Source organism: Pholis gunnellus (genome assembly GCF_910591455.1).
Source record: "Pholis gunnellus genome assembly, chromosome: 1".
NCBI classification, from domain to species: Eukaryota; Metazoa; Chordata; class Actinopteri; order Perciformes; family Pholidae; genus Pholis; species Pholis gunnellus.
This window is the reverse complement of record NC_136528.1, coordinates 14,013,808-14,030,309: the sequence shown is the minus strand read 5'-3', so window position 1 is coordinate 14,030,309 and position 16,502 is coordinate 14,013,808. Positions and strand designations below refer to the sequence as shown.

Genomic DNA, 16,502 nt, shown 5'->3' with positions numbered 1-16,502 from the left:
CACATTATAGTTCTTCTGAGTCACTGGGCATCTCTGTCTGTCCCCACACGGCATGGATGAATGTAGCTGGGAAGACTCTGTCTCCTTAATTTTATTTGTTGGATCGCAGCTGAACCCTGACTTGTCTGGAGCCACTCACAACAGAGCCATATGTTTGTGTGCAGATACAGTAAACACCCTTTTTGAGAGCAAATGATGTGTTCCAACATGAACCAAACCAGACTGGTAGAGATACAATATGAGAAATATAGTGGGTAGGACAATCTTTTGATGTACGTACATTGAAGGAATGGGAATTGGTCATTATTGGGATTTCAAGATGAAATTATGCATTATGCTAAATTGTATGTGTGTGTGCATGTCTACTTGAAACCCCCACATTATTTTCAGTGCCAGTGGAACCCTTGTTTGCCATGGGCTCAGGATACCGAGACAGCACAAAATAGTTGAGACAAACAACAAAGAACCAACAACAAATGGATTCCATTCACATTTCAATGGAATAGCAATCAGGGTCACTCGAGTGTGGCAGCCTTCCAGTGCCTGATCAAGACCTGCAAAATAAACAGACACCATTCAACACTTTTGTCAGAGGAATTTTAACATTCCAGGCTCATGTAATATGAGATATTGTACATAATGAACAATTTGACGGTGCCCAAACTAAATAAGATAAGATGCTCAGATAAGGTTATCAACTGTCTTCGACCCTATGAGTTACAAACAATTCTCAATCCATTCACAGGAAAGATGTTTAATGTTTACATGTCATACTTTTATCTTATTCACACCTTAATGTCAAAACTATACAAAAACATTTGCTGTTATAATTTGAATGTAGTTAATAACCAAACACTCAAATTGGTGAGAAGTTTTGCTGTTTACTAAGCCCCACCCTCCTTACTTACTGTTGCTATGCCTATAAATCTTCACGTTCTCGCACCGTACACAATGCAATTTACAGTGATATTAGTGGCGGATTTACCACTATTATTCTTAAATGATTTAAAAAAACAAAAACAATTTTAGGCAGAGGTAGACATAAGCCAGCATCTTTCTTCTAGCTGATGACATAACAACTGTCGCTGGCAGTTTTAAAACGACAAGAAACTTAAACATGCACAAGTTGAATTGTCCAAGTGAAAGAATCAGCATCCTTAGCAGTCTTGTATTGCAGTGCAGAGCCAGTTATTTCTGGTATTATAAGTATCATAAGTAAAAACGTATGATTAGCCTATTATTTCATTTGAAAATAAAAACGTGGACAGCTGGATAGCTTAAGTGCTTGTTCATATTTTAACAGTATGTCTTTCTTTTAACGTTCCAAGCAAAAAAGCTTTTACGATGAGGACTAACCAATGTGTTTGGTGGGAGTTGCTGGAGTGCCAACTTCCCCAAATTTAGCAAACTGCAAGAGAGGGCATCTAAATAAACTCTGAGGATAGCTTCTAGTTGCTGCTGATTGGGCAATCGTTCTTCATTGCAGGGACTTCGCATAAAACACAAGTGTTATTTCCTGGGCTGCTGCATTGAAATCTTGAATCAAATATTTGTGATACACGTGCAATCATTTTACATCAAAACCTTTGTTTTGTGGTCAGTTACAGTACATCAATATATAATACATCAAAAAATATTTTCAGGTGCATATATATTCTATCCCTATTATATTTTAAGCCAATTGTAACAATCAATATGTATTGTTATCAATATGTGTGCTCTTTTGTTTGAAATTACAATGTATTTAATTATGATCATGATGATTATGATCATTTAATTTAATTTGGGCAGAAAATGTTTGTAACCATAAGTGCGGCTACAATTACATACCGGAACATGATATGAATGTTTTTATCTTTTTTCAAATATTGAATCTTTTCAAATATCAGATGTTAACGATGGAAATGGGGCTTGTGGCATCTGCTAATGTACGTATTTTATTGGCATCACTACCTAAGTAATTTATTCTGCTTTCATTAACTCCGAATATGCTTTGGCAAACATATTTTTAAGTGTATCTTTCACTGTACCAGTGAAACTGAGGGAGACCGACTAGAGCACTTGAACCTAATGATGCTTTCCTCATGTAGAGACACTCTCTATAAAGTCTTTTCAAGAGGATATGATAGTAATTCTGAGTGCAATGATACACTTCCTTAAAACATGATTCAAAAGTTCAACACCCCTTCATCTCCCTTTGAGGGAAAATATGAAAGTTTCAGAGATTATTCATCTTAACTGGAGAATGAGAACACAATTAATTTAATCATCAAATATTTCAGTCAGGAACCCATTAAGTCCACTAAGTAATTCAAAACACTACGAGGCTCTTCATAAAACTGTGTTTAGCTGCCACCCCTCATGTGGTTCAGTGTTACTCTATTGGAACAAGACAAAAACCGATTTATGCTTTGCCTTTTAGTTCACATTCTACAAAAACACAATATCTGAAAATTGCGCAGGCTTTACTTGTACAAATAAGCAGCAGATTATGAGAACATTGGTAAAACATGTAAAACTCTCCCAGTGACCTCACTAATTACTATTTAATTACTAATCAATTACCAACTATGTGTTAAAAGTGTGGATGTTCAGTCTTACTTACTGTGTTATCTTGCAGTTGTTTGTTGTAACAAACCGTCCTGTGTAGTGTATGTTACACCTGACCACATTGTTGGTGAAGTCTGATTCCAGCACCAAGAATTTGGGATTAACCTGGAGCTAAGAGACAGAGGATAGAAGACACATTACAACTCACCACAGTCACAAAACAGCTGATGGGCCCAACCAACACTTAGAAATGAGGGTATTTGAGATAGATGACATTGAACACGATCATGTAAAGATCTTTAGTGTGTCCAGCCACACTGACCCAATAAAATATGCATGAAAACAGACAAGAGGATGGATGGGAAACCTCTGAGCCATGAAGTGCTTGCTGTGAACTAGAAACCTAAAACTTTCAGTAACTTCATCACTCTTTTACTACCCAGATCAATTTGTTTCGATTTGGTGGCCTTGACCCTCACCATCTTCCATGAATTGTGCTGCCATGTCCATGCACACTTGATTCTCACATGACTCTTACCTTTAATATGTATTTTCCAGGCTGGATGTCCGTAATATCGATCCATTGGCAGTCAATATCCGCATTGTATGTATCGTAGCAGCCTGGGCTCAGACCCTGAAGAAACAGAGGGGAGGAGAGACGCTCATGAGGAATACTGATCAGAGTCAAAAACAGTTATACTAAGACTATTGCGGGTGACCAAATGAAGCCTACATTTCTAATTTTGTGTTTTGGTTAGCTGTGTTACCTGAGTGTGAGTGGTACAGGCATAGCGTTTCAGGTGGCCAAAGTCACAGGTGGTGTCCTCCAGACAGAAGCTAGCCTTGTGTCCCTCTGCCACTTTACGGCCAGTACTGACCTCCAGTAAATCATAGTGGCTGAACTCATCCATACTGTGGTAGTGCCTGTGGAAAAAGCGAAAGACTGTGAATGTAGCCAAAGGGGAAAGAAACATCTAAGTTTAGGTGGGATATCAAAGTGTTAATTCTAGTGTTATCTGTTATACCATGCCAGTATCTGGGCAGAACATACAGTCAGTTTATTAAGTTTGTTAATTGCATTGCCATTTTTTAATTTATTTAGCATATCCAAGTTGAAGTGTAACTTTAAAGACCATCAGTGAATTGACTGACCTGTTGACCTCATCTGCTAACAAGTGATGTTGCACCTTGACTGAACACATCATGAAGTATCAAAGGACAATGGATACTAATTAATGGCAACAATAAAGTGTTGTTGAAGCACAACATTAACACTCTAATGATGTATGAATATTGTTAATTAGCTTGTATCAGTCGGCAAGATCAGAAGTGTTTGTGTATGAGAGTGTGTGCGTTAGTGTGTATTAATTTATGTGTGTGTGCGCGCGTACACATATCTAAGTGTTTGTTTCACAGTATGTGTGTATTTGTGTGCTGTTTGGAGTGTTTGTTTGCACAGCTTTAGCGGCTTAGGAAAGCTTGTATGCACATGGCCACTGATCATCTCAAGTGATCCGGAATATGAACAAAGTGACTCTGTCAAAAAGCTGGTCCATTTGAAATCATCTGCAATATTAACAGCTATATGGCTAGCATCGCTCCAAAATATCCAAGTGACCTGGGATGCTATTCAGTTTTTACAAGCCAAATTGTCACAGTATAAGCATACATCAAAAGGATATGTTCCTTGTTATGGTTGTTTCTCTGTAAATCAGAATAAGAACTGTTTATTGCCAAGTACGTTACACATACAAGGAATTTGGCTAGGTGATTGGTGCGTTACAGTAAACACAGTGCAATAGTACAAGAAAAATGGAAGGATGGCATATTGCAGCCAATCACTCTCTCAGCAGAGTGAATGATACGTTCCAGACGGTGATGGAGGAGGAGATGATGGACTCAGTGATGGCAGTGTAGAAGTGCACCATCATTGTCTTTGGCAGGGTGAACTCCTTCAGCTGCCTCAGGAAGTACATCCTCTGCTGAGCCTTCTTTGTGATGGAGCTGATGTTAATCTCCCATTTGAGGACCTGGGTTATGGTGGAGCCCAGGAAGCGGAAGAACTCCACAATGTCAACGAGGGACTGCTAGCCCCACGCTAGCCCCACCTGCCCCTATCACACAAGGTGATAGGGGCAGGTGGGGCTACGTTCTTCCTGAAATCCACAACCATCTCTACTGTCTTTAGTGCTTTGAAATCTAAGTTGTTACGTCTGCACCTGGTCACTAGATGGTCAAACTCCCACCTGTAGGCGGATTCATCCCCACCAAAAGAGGAGTCCAATGAGGGTGGTGTCATCCTCGAACTTCAGGAGCTTAAATGGACTGGTGACTAGAGGTGTAGCTGTTGGTATACAGGGAGAAGAGCAGAGGGGAAAGAATGCAGCCTTGGGCGAAACCGGTGCTGCTGGTCCGAGAGACAGACATGTTTCCACAGCTTCACATGCTGCTTCCTGTCAGACAGGAAGTCTGTTATCCACGTGCAGCTGGGCGAGCTTGCCCTGCAGCAGAAAAGGGATGATGGTATTGAAGGCAGAACTGAAGTCTACAAACCGGATCCTGGCGTTGGTTCCTGAGGAGTCCAGATGCTGGATGATGAAGTGAAGGGCCATGTTGACAGCGTAGTCTACAGGCCTGTTGGCTCTGTAGGCAACTGCAAGAGAGTCCAGGAGTGGGTCGATGAGGGTTTTGAGGTGGGACAGGGCAAGGCGCTCAAAAGACTTCATAACCACAGATGTCAGGGCGATGGGCCTGTAGTCATTAATTCCTGTGAACCTTGATCCACGGGGATGATGGTGGCGGCCTTGAAGCAGGCTGTGCATCCATGTCAGAAAGCCAAAGGTGAACCATGTTGTGTAGTCGCAAAGTGCAGAAGTCAACATAATGGCAGAAAATACCCTTTCAACGCCATGATCAAACTTTGCTTTTCCATACAGTAGCTCATAGAAGGTGCTGAAAATCAACTGTATGCTAACTGGTATGCTGTTTGTGGCGCAAATCTGAGCTAAATCTATTCCAGTCGAATCATAGACTGTATGCAAGTAGTGGACGTAGCCACCGAGACGTCACCCATTGCTTTGTTGACTGTTGTTTTGAAGCCTTGAGTTTGGGATTTGGGATTTTGGGATTTTGGGATTTTGGGATCACCATCTTGGTTTTTGGCCATCACCATCATGTTTTCTTGCAACCAGAAGTGACACATGAGGGTGGAACTAAATACAAACGAAAGCTGAATAGGACATTTTTAGGCAACACTGTGAAACACACTGATAGGTTTAAATTTGTGAGACGAAAGCACGGACAAATCCCAGACTGAACAAGCCGTGGCAGCGACCTGTCAATCAAAAGTAAGCCACGCTTTAAATCGTACCCTGCCTTATTGTCTATTTTGCTCTGAATGGGACCATAATTTACTAAATGAACATCATGCTGTTTTGAAGACGACTTCAAACTAGCGGTTAAGACCATAAACTCATGTTTGCAGTGTTAACTGAGGTAATAAATCAAGTGAGAATTGGGGTAATTTCTCACAGACTTTTATACAATCAGACTTATTTTTGCACATTGGTTTCACTTATTTAAACTGAAGGTGTCAACCTGAATCTAATGCAGCAGATTAGCGATACACCCTACCTTACTGAAGGTGAGGGAGGTGTTTATCTAACTCTGTGGTCAGTTTGGAGAATGTGGGTGTTGTATCATATGATCTCATTTTTTTTCAACCCATACTGACAAAATACATACTATGTATGTCTACAACATATATCATCATCTAACAACCATAATAACACAATTGAAAAACACCCCAAATAACAGTAAAACATTCAAAATGAAGCACAGAGTTAAATCAGCTTGGACACAATCTCAACAAAAGCTGAGCAAGATAAACCTTATAAAGTATCTGAGTCATTCACTTAGTCATTGTAAATAGCAACATACAGTATCACAGTGGTATGAACAAGATATATCATCAACTGCCAAATTTCCTCATTTGAAAAACATGATATGAATAGCTATTTGGACAGATTTCTGACCACAAATAAGTGAGTACAATCCACTTGATACAAGGAATATATGGAAAGCAACAACAATAAAAATATGCCCTGGTGTTTGTGTGGACTGGAATACATTTTTCATTCAGTGTGGAGTGAAGGCATGTAGGGAACATCTATAGATATTCACGATCCCATTAGCTGCACTTTGAGTCTTTTAGATGCAAAAATGTCCAACAACAATATGACAATGTTCCTAAAGGGGACACCAAAAAGAAATAATAGATAACAGGATCTAAATACACTTCCAGTAATTGTATGTCTTTATTTTCATTATCCTTTGATTCTTAAATTACTCCATACAGTAAATTTAAGTGGTGTTGACTTTAGTTGCTGCAGCAGGTGAGGTAAGCGCTGGATCTCATGCAGTCACACAAACTCAGACTATATAAACATTGCCCTTTCGTGTTACTTCATAGCCCATGTTACAACATAGCAACAGCTTTTACTGGAACAGTTAAAGATTGAAGGATGACTTGGAAGAAAACATGGCTACTTTCCACTAATGGAGCAAGTGACCATTCAAGGACTCATTTTTTCCATAGGAGAGGCCATCAATTATGAGCTTCTCTCAGGTAGAAACCTGTCAGTTGTTATCTGCAGCTGAACACTATCTGTATTCTGACTAACATGCAAATACACATGACTGAGTGTGTTTACAGGCTTATTCTATATAGGGCACAAGGGCACATATGCATTCTGTGCAATACATGTGTGTGTATGTATTTACACGTGTGTTTAAACCATAAACCAGGGCAGGAGGGCCTCGAAGGTTGAAGCACAGTCTTTGTTTTCCCGGAACTGGCGTTCATTTCAGTGGCAGTCTTGAGATGATTATCAACAGTATATGTGTGTGTGTGTGTGTGTGTGTGTGTGTGTGTGTGAAATAGAAAGAAAGAGTGCGGGAGGCAAGGAAAAAGATTGAGAGAGGGAGGTGCTGGATTATAAGGTTCCTGGAAGGGTCCCCTGCCTGGATCCCCTCACTGACTATGTCAACTGTAGAGAATGTAGTGTTGGAAGGATACATAGAGGATTTAACAAGAGTCATTTGTAATTGTAACAAATACAATACAATTCAAAACATTCCAATCCTTCTTTGAAGTAGTGAGTCATTTTCCACTTGTGTTGCAACAAACAAAACTTTGAGGGTTCCTCAAATTGTAGCACGGGTTCACGGGTTGTAAAACACAGAGAACTATAGTAGGTTCTGTGAGAACTATTTAGCAGCGGCCTGACATTTGCACTCCACAAACAGCAACCAGGATATGAAGACATACGTCCAAGCTCCTGCACAAACAGCAGCCATGATCTCTGACCACTAAGGTCACAAACGGCAATAAAGTTGTGCCATGAGGGACAAAAAATGAACAACACTATGATTAACTTTTGCACTATCAAACAAACGTGTTTAATGACTTCTACTTGTTTCCCACACTGATTGGCATACGAAAATAAGTTCTCATGGAATTCTGTGTTCTCGTTTGTGTAAAGAAAACGTACCGAATTCGAACATTTTCACAGCACCATGATTCTCAAGAGGATGCTGTTCCCGTCCCCTTTTCTAATACTCCAGTGAGAAAGATAGGGGTGGAAGTAATGAAAAGCAAAACTGTCAACTACACAGCTTATTCAACAGAAATGTAGGGCAGGAAAGTTTATTATGAGGATCTGGGCTAGAGATTTTCTTCCCCTAAAGAGAATTCTTTCTTAACAAACACTCTGTCCCAGTAACCCATATCCATGCCATCATACTTAAGCAGATATGTGATCTGGTGTCACAGATCGACAGGAAAAATGGATTGATATGTCATTCCAATCACACAGCCAGTGGAATGATTGTCTTGGCTTTTTGCCTCATGGGAACCACTGTGTAGATGCAGACTGATGTCAGACAGAAACAACACTGCCAATCTCCTAACGGCCAGTCAACATTCCTCTAAGATGAGAATAGTAAAGCAGGGCCTGGCACCAGCGTCAGTGGGCGGACTTGCTGAAATTGAGATGAAAGCCAGTCTTTGGAATATATTGTCATAAAACACTGACGAAACCCCCTCATCAGTAGTCCCCCAGAGCTACGACTGGCTTGCTAAATCAACTACACTGCACTGAGAAAGACAGAGTGAGAAATGTGCTTTCTAAAGTGATCAAACCCACACAACTAGTATTGTATTTTGTCCTGTTGTTGTATTTCTAATGGACTCCATACTGTAGGTTTGGAACTCCAATCTCCTCTTTAGACCAGGAAAATGAAATATATGTGTACTTTCTCAGCCAACCAGGGGAAGTCTTGTCTTTTCTTGCAGTATGACCGTATGGCACACTATGGATCTTATGTGACACCCAATCTGCATTTACCTTCGAGTCAAATTACATTGACATGTGCTTAATCAAGCTTAGTGGACATTAACTCAGTGCTCTGTTAGTCTAGTTTTTTGGGGGTGTTTCCTTATCCAAAGCGAGGGTTCAAGGACAGAGGGTGTCAAGACCCCTCGAGGCAAATTTGTGATTTGTGATATAAATAAAATTGACTTGACTTCACTCTGTGTCTAGGCTCATCTTGATTGACACATAAAATGCAAAACATCATCCATCATGGTTCAGTACTTGGGAGCATTTCTATTTCCTCTCAACGGCTCTCAACATGGCGACGGCTGATCCGGCAGCTCGCAGCTCAAGGTGCTATCAGCGCTCATGCTTGGTTTATGCTTACTGCAGTGAAACAGGCGCAAAGTATGCTTGCCAGAAAATGTCATCACAGCTTTACAGGGGTTGTATAAAGGCAATTAAGTATGTCCATGAATATGAGACATGAGCTTACAGTTAGTTATAATACCTCCTCGACATTGAGGAGGTTGGTTTAAGGCGTACCAACTAGATCTGTCTATTTTGTAATATTGCAGTAACCTTGTTATGCGTAAGGTGATCAACATATACCAGCCTATGTTTATAGATATGAGTTACATAAATGATTACAGTCTGTTAGAATAAAATCAGATAAAGATGCCTGCCAGCTATGTCCCTGGTTGCCACAACAGATAATAACATAGCCAGTAAAGCATTATTATCTGATTCGGTGAAATCTGTTTTGTATTATGTACTTACTGGTGACAGCTATGCCACTCCCAGGTTTGACGTGGCCTGTTGGGCATGAAGTCGGCAGTCCCCTTGTTCTTCACCCTCTGAGGAAATCGCAGCAGGACCCTTACATCGTAGTCTGTGACCTCAGGGCCATAGGCAGAGCTGAATGGTGGACACATATATCAGGACCAAAAACATTGAGGAACACTGTACAACTGGCTGCAAAAAGAATGTCCTTATAACTTAGACAAGGAAACCGGAAAGGCTTGGAGGCAGAAGAATATCTACTAAATAATTAATTCTACAGATTACAACCATCTCTGCACATACTCAGTTTACCCACGGGGAGAGGGAACATGCTGTTGCACGATTCACTTTTTTTTGTGAAAAAGGAGGAACAACCTCGAGTTCACAATGCCACGGAAGATCTAAGCCATTCATCTTGTGGCTGTTGTTGACATTGGAGTGTATGGCAAATTACAACACCCCATCTGTCGATGATTGCTGCAAACTCAGACAGGATATGAAAGGGCTTTGAGGGATGGCTGTGCTTGTGATGGGAAGAGGGCAAATAGAGCAGCCATGGGGACAGCACACTTCCATCATTTCAATAGTGTCTTTAGTACAGAGGCAGTCAAAGGGCCCAGGCCCGGGGCTCAGGGGATGCTATCCACAAAACAGAGAAATTAAACTAACAACAGTCTCTATCCCAGAAGATGACCAGGATTCGGCTTACCTTGAAAGACATTTTTCTTCAGAAGCACAGCGGAGAGAGTACATGTGGGCTCTCTGGATATATGTGGAAGCCTGGACATAGTTGGGATCAGGAACCAGGTCAGGCAAACCTAAAATGATAGACAGACTGCTCAACCTACATTGTAATTCAGCTACTATAAATAAGACACAACCTTGCTTCAACAAGAGAAAGTAAGTTGCTCACAAAAGAAATCTGAAATTGTATAAATCTGCTCCAAATACTGAAAACAAAAGAGTAACTACTTATTGTATTAGTCAAAGGGACTTTTTAGACTCTAACATGATAGTGTATGCCATATTTAAACCATGTTATACACTGTAGTTAAAGCTGACCAACTACATTTATAACACTGCTCTTTCACTGTGATTTTACTCAGTGATTCAATGATTAGTAGTCTGTGACAGGTCACCTTTTGAACTCTTTGAATTCCAGCCCTTACCGTCACGGCCAGCGAAGCACCCCAGAAACAGAAAACTCATTCACATATTTGTCATCAACTTTTTATTACTTGGTATTTATGGTGGTGCTGATCGGTGGATACGATGGGCCCACAGTTCAAGACTGGGTCACTCTTAAAAGAGCTTTTGACCACTAATTACTGTGAATTCCAAATTATTATCATAGTTTTCTAGTGAGACACTTTTGCTCTGTAAGCCAGTCAGACAGGGTGTGTTTGAGTTTTAAGCATAAGAGCTGAAAAAGGGAACCTTTTTTATACCAATAATTTCTTGGCTAATGTCATATGATCTTCCATGTGCACTGATCTTAATACGAACGTGTCACTTTAACTAAACATGTAGTATAGTAAAGACAGAATGACTAGTCATATCTGTTAGGGTTAAGGCTGAACTTGTAAGTATCTGAGCTGCAGTATCACAGGAGAGCTTGTTGTAATGCACCCGGTGTTTTATTTGTACTTTGGATTCTGCAAACAAGTGACAATGATGAAGAGATGAGGGAAGGCACAGGCGCACAGAGATACAGCAAGAGAGCCAGACAGAGACACAGAGAGGGAGAATGTGCGTGCCAGGGCAAAAACAACAGTGATCTCACACCACTGCTGTTTTGAAAATGGGCGACTGACCAAGTCTGTCAGAAAACCTGAGGAACAAGTAAAAAAAGCAGGCCTTACTTGTCAAAGTGAATGTCTGTCTGTCCCGTTCCCAGTAAAGGCCATGCCAGCAAGGGTCTCTGGCGCAACTTATCACCCCTCTCTGTTTAGCATACAAAGACCAGACACGCTTTAATGTGAGCTTGTACAAGCAGCTGAAAGTCAAACCATCCGACCTTTCAGCCTAGAAGTGTAAATAAAATCACAACAAATGATGTGCAACTAGAATTTTTGTTGCTGCCATCTTAAAATATGGAAAAGAAAATAGATAATGGAAAACACACTGTCTTTTGATTTTTGGATCAACACAAAGGGCTTTAGCAACAATCGGTTAATGCAAACCAGACTGGAAGTTTTAGATTGTACATTTGCCCAGTTTAACATCCTGGGAAGTCCTCCCTCTCAGCTCCAAGTTGAAATAAGGGCTTTGCCTTTGCGAGCATTGTGTAAACATCCTATATGACATCTCTCTCCGAGGCAGACTCCTGGGGCACACCATGATGTAAACACTGTAAGACCAGTGTGAATGCAGAGTTTTCCCAGCAGCACTCTCAAGCTATTTCTTTTCTCCTCACCCTAGAATGGCTTTGTTCTCTGCCTCCTAATCTTTTGAAATGTGAAATTGGGTGTCTTTCAGAGGGATCAAGTGTATTGAGAAGCCAGAGCTGATCAGCTTTTGACAGCATGTGACAAAGCCACACAATACACTCTAAGTGGGGCACGGAGAAAAGAAACTGAGTCATGCCATGCATTTTATACCATCTAATATAGCGTAATATAATACATGAGAGATCCCTCAGATGCTCCTGCTTTAAGCGCCTGGCTGTTAGCTGCAGGGGACTGACGGATCAGAAAACTCGAAATTCATTGAGGTAATTTAAAAATGAAAAATCACAATAGTGATGGATGATTAAGTATAACGTATATTACAGCTTTGTTTGCTAGGTAGTTTATTTTACTCCTATCATTAATACAATGTACATCCTATCTTTTTTCATGATTATCAACCATTTTACTTTTGGTCAGTAGATATATTGCAGATTAAGTTTAGTACTAGCGAGGTGCTAAAATCGTTTTTCTTAATTTGAAGATATGATGATTAAAATAACAGCAGCTCTGCCTTTCAGCTGCCTTAATGAATAATATTACAATCTAATTATTCTAATGTACGACTGCTTGTGGCTTTGTCACGTAATATGAGAACAAGTAAGGGTGAGTTGAAATGAAATTGTGGATAATATGCAAACTTTTTTAACTGATCTTTGCCATTATATTTAATTACAAAACCACTGAAACATTGCAGCTTTCAAATCTACACTCAAAAGAGTGCAAAATCCAATTCAGCAACTGGGCAAGAGTACTACTAACAGAGAAAACTACACATGTGAATAGATCTGATTCATCTGAATGTGTTCTCAAATTGAACGTATCGTTGATCAGAGTCTGTTCTTTGTCAGTTTGCCTGATAACACAATGCAGGGATTTCTCAGGGGGACAAAAAGACAATGGATAATGGCTGAGCTTCAGGAGCACACCATCTATTTCTTTAACCTTGGTATTAGAACTGGTGTTGGGCGCCTCATGTCAAGTGGAGATGGCTTAAAGTCATTGCCCCATTACAAACTTGAGTTCAGTTCTTTCACAACAAAAGGGCCTTGATGACTGATGTGAAAGCCAATGTGTATTGAGAAAAGACATTCACAAACTTGATCAGTTGGTCCAATTTTGCACATATGGCAAAATGATATGTTTTTAACACTTTGAACACAGAGTACATACATTGTGCTGTGTAATGTTCTTGCTCTCTTTATGCCCCCTGTAGGGTTGGCTGTGGGCCAAGCCCTATTCATTATATGTGATTCTGGAAACAACTTGTATGTCCAACCATTTGACAGTTAAAGGCAATGACTGGAAAGTGGTTCTGGTTAGTGCACCAATGCTAAACCTACCCTCAACCTATTTGGGTTTTGTTGTTTTAAAAATGTATTTATCTTATTTTACCTGCATCGTGGTCATAGAAACATGTTTATTATGATATATAGCAGTGTACCTTATGTACTTTACTGCCTCTAACAGGACACAACATTGCCCTTTGAAATGGCATTAATATGCTTAATAAATATGCTTGTCTGTTGACTAAAACTAAAGTAGATCTAAAACTTGTAGATCACAATAGTTATTATGGTACTGTAACAGCTTAATGATGTGCCATGAAGCACTACAATAAAAATGTCAGCTTTCCAACAGTTCCCAATGGTGGAATCTTTATCACAGTGATTACTGGGAGCACTCAGGCATCTGCACACATGTTGGCTTTTTGTGCTGTAGAAATGGCTTCCAGCACTAGAGTGGCTAATGAATGATGGTTGCAACACACACAGTACACTAGAGAGACTGCCGCACAGTTAGGCAGATCATCGAGTAACACAAAAGGTAAATCTGCATTATTAAGAGTCTGAGAATCTCATTGGAGGTCCTCATCTCCTGTCAGCTCAGACCAGACACAGCCTCTGGTGGTCAGAGCATAGAAAACCACATGTTGTTTGCATTTAGTTAAGTCATGTTCCCCTCCAGCATTAACAATAAGCTCACTTTTTCCTTAACAGCACTTTATAAATATATTATTTAAGCCAAGGTATTGCACGTATTAACACCCACTCTTCCCCTAAGAACTCTAACTAAATATTTTTTTGATTTCCTGTAGCTGAAGCAATGGACCCCATGTGTAACAGGGACTTTCCATGCTCTCCCTCCCCCTCAGGGAGTGGTGAATTACTGTATCCCCCTCCCTTGCTTCCCCTCTCCTGTCTCTCAAGCCCAGGAGGCAGACATGACCCACCAACACCCCCTGTCACCAGACCCCCTATGAGGTCACCACTACCATTACGCAATTCCACACGCCGCGTGAACCAGTCTACTTTTGTGTTGCACAGACCTCCCCACACAAAAAACACAGTGGTTCTTGTGTGCTCTCTGTACATTGGCAGGGTTTGCGCAACACCTGGTTTCAATAACCATACAAGTGGGAAAAGATGAACCCTGTGTCCACTTTGCTTTGTTTGTAAACTGAAAAACAGGCTGAACTTTGAGTGGACATTTTATTCTGATTACTCCAGATATCTGACAAACATGAAAGAAGAATATTGTAAAAATATGACTGCATGCTTGAGGGGGTGGTGAGCTCTCTACTCCCCTAGGTTTTACAAATTTCGAATACATGTGTCCAGCAACTACAGAAATCAAATCAAAGACAGAAATACCTTTAGGGTGAATGCCCACAAGTGAATATGTTCCCTGTTTCCACTATAAAAGTGCCTTGGAATTGGCTCCAAATCAGACTTCCCACCCATGTGCCTCTCATAATATTATCAAGATTTGAAATAAAGGATACATTGTGCTAGCTCACAAAACCCAAAGCAAAAAGCTTACCGTACCTCTCTGGTCTGCTCTGTACACACTCCCGACATTCACGCTGGGGTTCTCGATGCCAGAGTTTGGAGAATTTCTGCCTGGAGGAACGGGCTGCAGGAAAGGAGGCTGGGGTCTTCCAAATGGAGGAAACTGCTCATACTGAGGGCTCCTGACTTGTGGTTGACCAGCTGGTCCTGTCCTGTCCACTATTACGGGAGCTGCCTGGTTGGCATCAGGGGCAGAGACAGCAGGGACAGCAGGGACAGCAGGGACAGCAGGAGCAGTCTCCCTGTTGAAGATACTGTGAGTGTATCTGTGGTCCAGACCATCTGCAAATGGTGGTTGGGCAGCACGTGCAGGCTCCACAGGATTGGGCCCATAGCCATAAGACTGGTAGTAACGGTAACTATCATCACTAACATCAGAGGGAGAACCTGGGAGCACTGGGGCCAGATCTCCATACACTCCACCAGTATACCCCTGTCCAGCACCATACCCTCCCTGTCCAGCACCATACCCTCCCTGTCCAGCACCAAACCCTCCCTGTCCAGCACCAAACCCTCCCTGTCCAGCACCATATCCTCCACCACCATATACCCCACCGCCATATCCTCCACCAGCAACAGGCTGAAAAGGTGGCTCATAGCTCCTGACTGGCTCTGATCCAAAACTAGGGTTGTAAGGTATTGGTTGTAAGGGAGGCTGTTGAGGAAAAGGGTTCTGTTGGTAGGATGGTATATTATAAGAGGAGGAAGAAAAGGATGATGACGATGATGATGAAGATCCTGTGGATGGCCTAAGGCGAGTGCTAGAGGATCCTTGGAACTGACTACCCCCTGTGCTGCCTGCAGTTTGTCTCCAGTTATCAGGCACTTGCCCAAATCCAAAAGGATGCCTTGCCTGCCCACGGACAGTTTCAGAGGATCCTCTTGGTGGAGCCTGTCGGCGAACATTGCCTCCCTGAGGTCTATGTGAAGAACGTGGACGAGTGTCTGCCACAACTACCCTGGGACCTCTGTCCTGGGCCCCTGCCCCAGCAGGGACATATTCAGCTCCACTATTCAGCAGGCTAAACAGCCGGCCATTGTTCTCCCATTGTATCACCTGCCTCCAAGGGGTGGCAGAGCTGTCCTGCCCCTGGCCCCGACTCTGGCTCTGCTCCTGAGTCTGTGTGGCAACCTGAGCCTGCCCTGAGCCCAGCAGGACGAATACCAAACTTGCCACAACAATAGACGACATACTGGCTCCAAAGATGCCACAGCTCACCACACGGTAAAAAAAACCTCCAGTCCACCAGCAGCTCAAACTCAAACCACCTGTCGCTCTGTCAACAAAACATGTGTATCTTCTTCCCGCAGTTACAGCTTTGGTAAGAGTGTTGAGACAGACGCGGGGTTGAAAAGTAAGCCTGTGGTTGAGTGCATCTGCAGGTCTTCACTGCCAGCAGTAGAGGAAAATGAATGTGCATTAAGTAGCAATCACACCCAGGAGAGTGAAAGTGGGCTTCAGAAGACCCACTGGTGGTGTTACCGTCTGTTGCTGT

The 16,502-nt window shown here is 41.7% G+C and overlaps 1 protein-coding gene across 2 annotated transcripts; it reads right to left on the bottom strand.

Annotated features, from left to right (window-relative positions):
* Nucleotides 1–463: 463 nt before the first annotated feature.
* Nucleotides 464–16,290, bottom strand: LOC306695763 (lysyl oxidase homolog 1-like). 2 transcript variants are annotated; one of them, XM_079159100.1, is made up of 7 exons: nt 14,983–16,290; nt 10,417–10,525; nt 9,705–9,842; nt 3,318–3,474; nt 3,089–3,184; nt 2,606–2,721; nt 464–554 (listed from the first exon to the last, which is right to left on the bottom strand). In XM_079159100.1, the coding sequence occupies exons 1-7, from the start codon at nt 16,196–16,198 to the stop codon at nt 548–550; spliced, it is 1,839 nt and encodes a 612-aa protein (XP_079015226.1). In that variant the 5' UTR covers nt 16,199–16,290; the 3' UTR covers nt 464–547. The 2 variants fall into 2 exon arrangements, with proteins under 2 accessions (XP_079015226.1, XP_079015227.1); XM_079159101.1 differs by lacking the exon at nt 14,983–16,290 and adding an exon at nt 11,570–11,589.
* Between the last annotated feature and the right edge of the window lie 212 nt (nt 16,291–16,502).

What these genes read in the sequence shown, in the direction of transcription:
- LOC306695763 (XM_079159100.1), bottom strand. Translation starts at nt 16,198, where the DNA reads ATGTCGTCTATTGTTGTGGCAAGTTTGGTATTCGTCCTGCTGGGCTCA. An exon ending in GTACAGAGCAGACCAGAGAG is followed by an intron (nt 10,526 to 14,982) that starts GTACGGTAAGCT and finishes CTATCATTTTAG; the next exon opens with GTTTGCCTGACCTGGTTCCT. An exon ending in CCTGTACCACTCACACTCAG is followed by an intron (nt 3,185 to 3,317) that starts GTAACACAGCTA and finishes CTGTTTCTTCAG; the next exon opens with GGTCTGAGCCCAGGCTGCTA.